This window comes from Lottia gigantea (assembly GCF_000327385.1).
Source record: "Lottia gigantea unplaced genomic scaffold LOTGIsca_362, whole genome shotgun sequence".
NCBI lineage: Eukaryota > Metazoa > Mollusca > Gastropoda > Lottiidae > Lottia > Lottia gigantea.
In genome coordinates this window covers 50,458-52,135 of record NW_008709228.1, presented here as the reverse complement: position 1 = coordinate 52,135, position 1,678 = coordinate 50,458, and the positions used below count along the sequence as shown (strand labels likewise).

The following is a 1,678-nucleotide window of genomic DNA, read 5'->3' as shown; positions in this document are numbered from 1 at the left end:
CGGTACAGTAAGAAAGGAGTTGTATCTATATAAAAGAATAACGGTACAGTATGAAAGGAGCTGTATCTATATAAAAGAATAACGGTACAGTATGAAAGGAGCTGTATCTATATAAAAGAATAAGAGTACAGTAAGAAAGAAGTTGTATCTATATAAAAGAATAAGGGTACAGTAAGAAAGGAGTTGTATCTATATAAAGGAATAACGGTACAGTAAGAAAGGAGTTGTATCTATATAAAAGAATAAGGGTACAGTACGAAAAGAAAGAGCTCTATCTATATAAAAGAATAACGTTACAGTAAGAAAGGAGCTGTATCTATATAAAAGAATAACGGTACAGTAAGAAAGGAGCTGTATCTATATAAAAGAATAACGGTACAGTAAGAAAGGAGATGTATCTATATAAAAGAATAACGGTACAGTAAGAAAGGAGCTGTATCTATATAAAAGAATAACGGTACAGTATGAAAGGAGTTGTATCTATATAAAAGAATAACGGTACAGTAAGAAAGGAGCTGTATCTATATAAAAGAATAACGGTACAGTAAGAAAGGAGATGTATCTATATAAAAGAATAACGGTACAGTAAGAAAGGAGCTGTATCTATATAAAAGAATAACGGTACAGTATGAAAGGAGTTGTATCTATATAAAAGAATAACGGTACAGTAAGAAAGGCGCTGTATCTATATAAAAGAATAACGATACAGTAAGAAAGGAGTTGTATCTATATAAAAGAATAACGGTACAGTAAGAAAGGAGTTGTATCTATATAAAAGAATAACGGTACAGTAAGAAAGGAGCTGTATCTATATAAAAGAATAACGGTACAGTAAGAAAGGAGCTGTATCTATATAAAAGAATAACGGTACAGTAAGAAAGGAGTTGTATCTATATAAAAGAATAACGGTACATTAAGAAAGGAGCTGTATCTATATAAAAGAATAACGAGTACAGTAAGAAAGGAGTTGTATCTATATAAAAGAATAACGGTACAGTAAGAAAGGAGCTGTATCTATATAAAAGAATAACGGTACAGTAAGAAAGGAGCTGTATCTATATAAAAGAATAACGGTACAGTAAGAAAGGCGCTGTATCTATATAAAAGAATAACGATACAGTAAGAAAGGAGCTGTATCTATATAAAAGAATAACGGTACATTAAGAAAGGCGTTGTATCTATATAAAAGAATAACGGTACAGTAAGAAAGGTGCTGTATCTATATAAAAGAATAACGGTACAGTAAGAAAGGAGTTGTATCTATATAAAAGAATAACGATACAGTAAGAAAGGAGCTGTACCTATATAAAAGAATAACGGTACAGTAAGAAAGGAGCTGTATCTATATAAAAGAATAACGGTACAGTAAGAAAGGCGTTGTATCTATATAAAAGAATAACGGTACAGTAAGAAAGGAGCTGTATCTATATAAAAGAATAACGGTACAGTAAGAAAGGAGCTGTATCTATATAAAAGAATAATGGTACAGTAAGAAAGGAGTTGTATCTATATAAAAGAATAACGGTACAGTAAGAAAGGAGCTGTATCTATATAAAAGAATAACGGTACAGTAAGAAAGGAGATGTATCTATATAAAAGAATAACGGTACAGTAAGAAAGGAGCTGTATCTATATAAAAGAATAACGGTACAGTAAGAAAGGAGCTGTATCTATATAA

General features: G+C 30.6%; 1 protein-coding gene across 1 annotated transcript; it reads right to left on the bottom strand.

Annotated features, from left to right (window-relative positions):
* Positions 1–148: 148 nt before the first annotated feature.
* LOTGIDRAFT_145639 (hypothetical protein) lies at positions 149–1,049 on the bottom strand (the record flags this gene model as incomplete). The annotated part of the gene is made up of 3 exons (XM_009058955.1): positions 149–269; positions 380–439; positions 913–1,049. Coding segments are annotated over 3 exons (318 nt in total), but the record flags the coding sequence as incomplete, so codon positions are not given.
* Between the last annotated feature and the right edge of the window lie 629 nt (positions 1,050–1,678).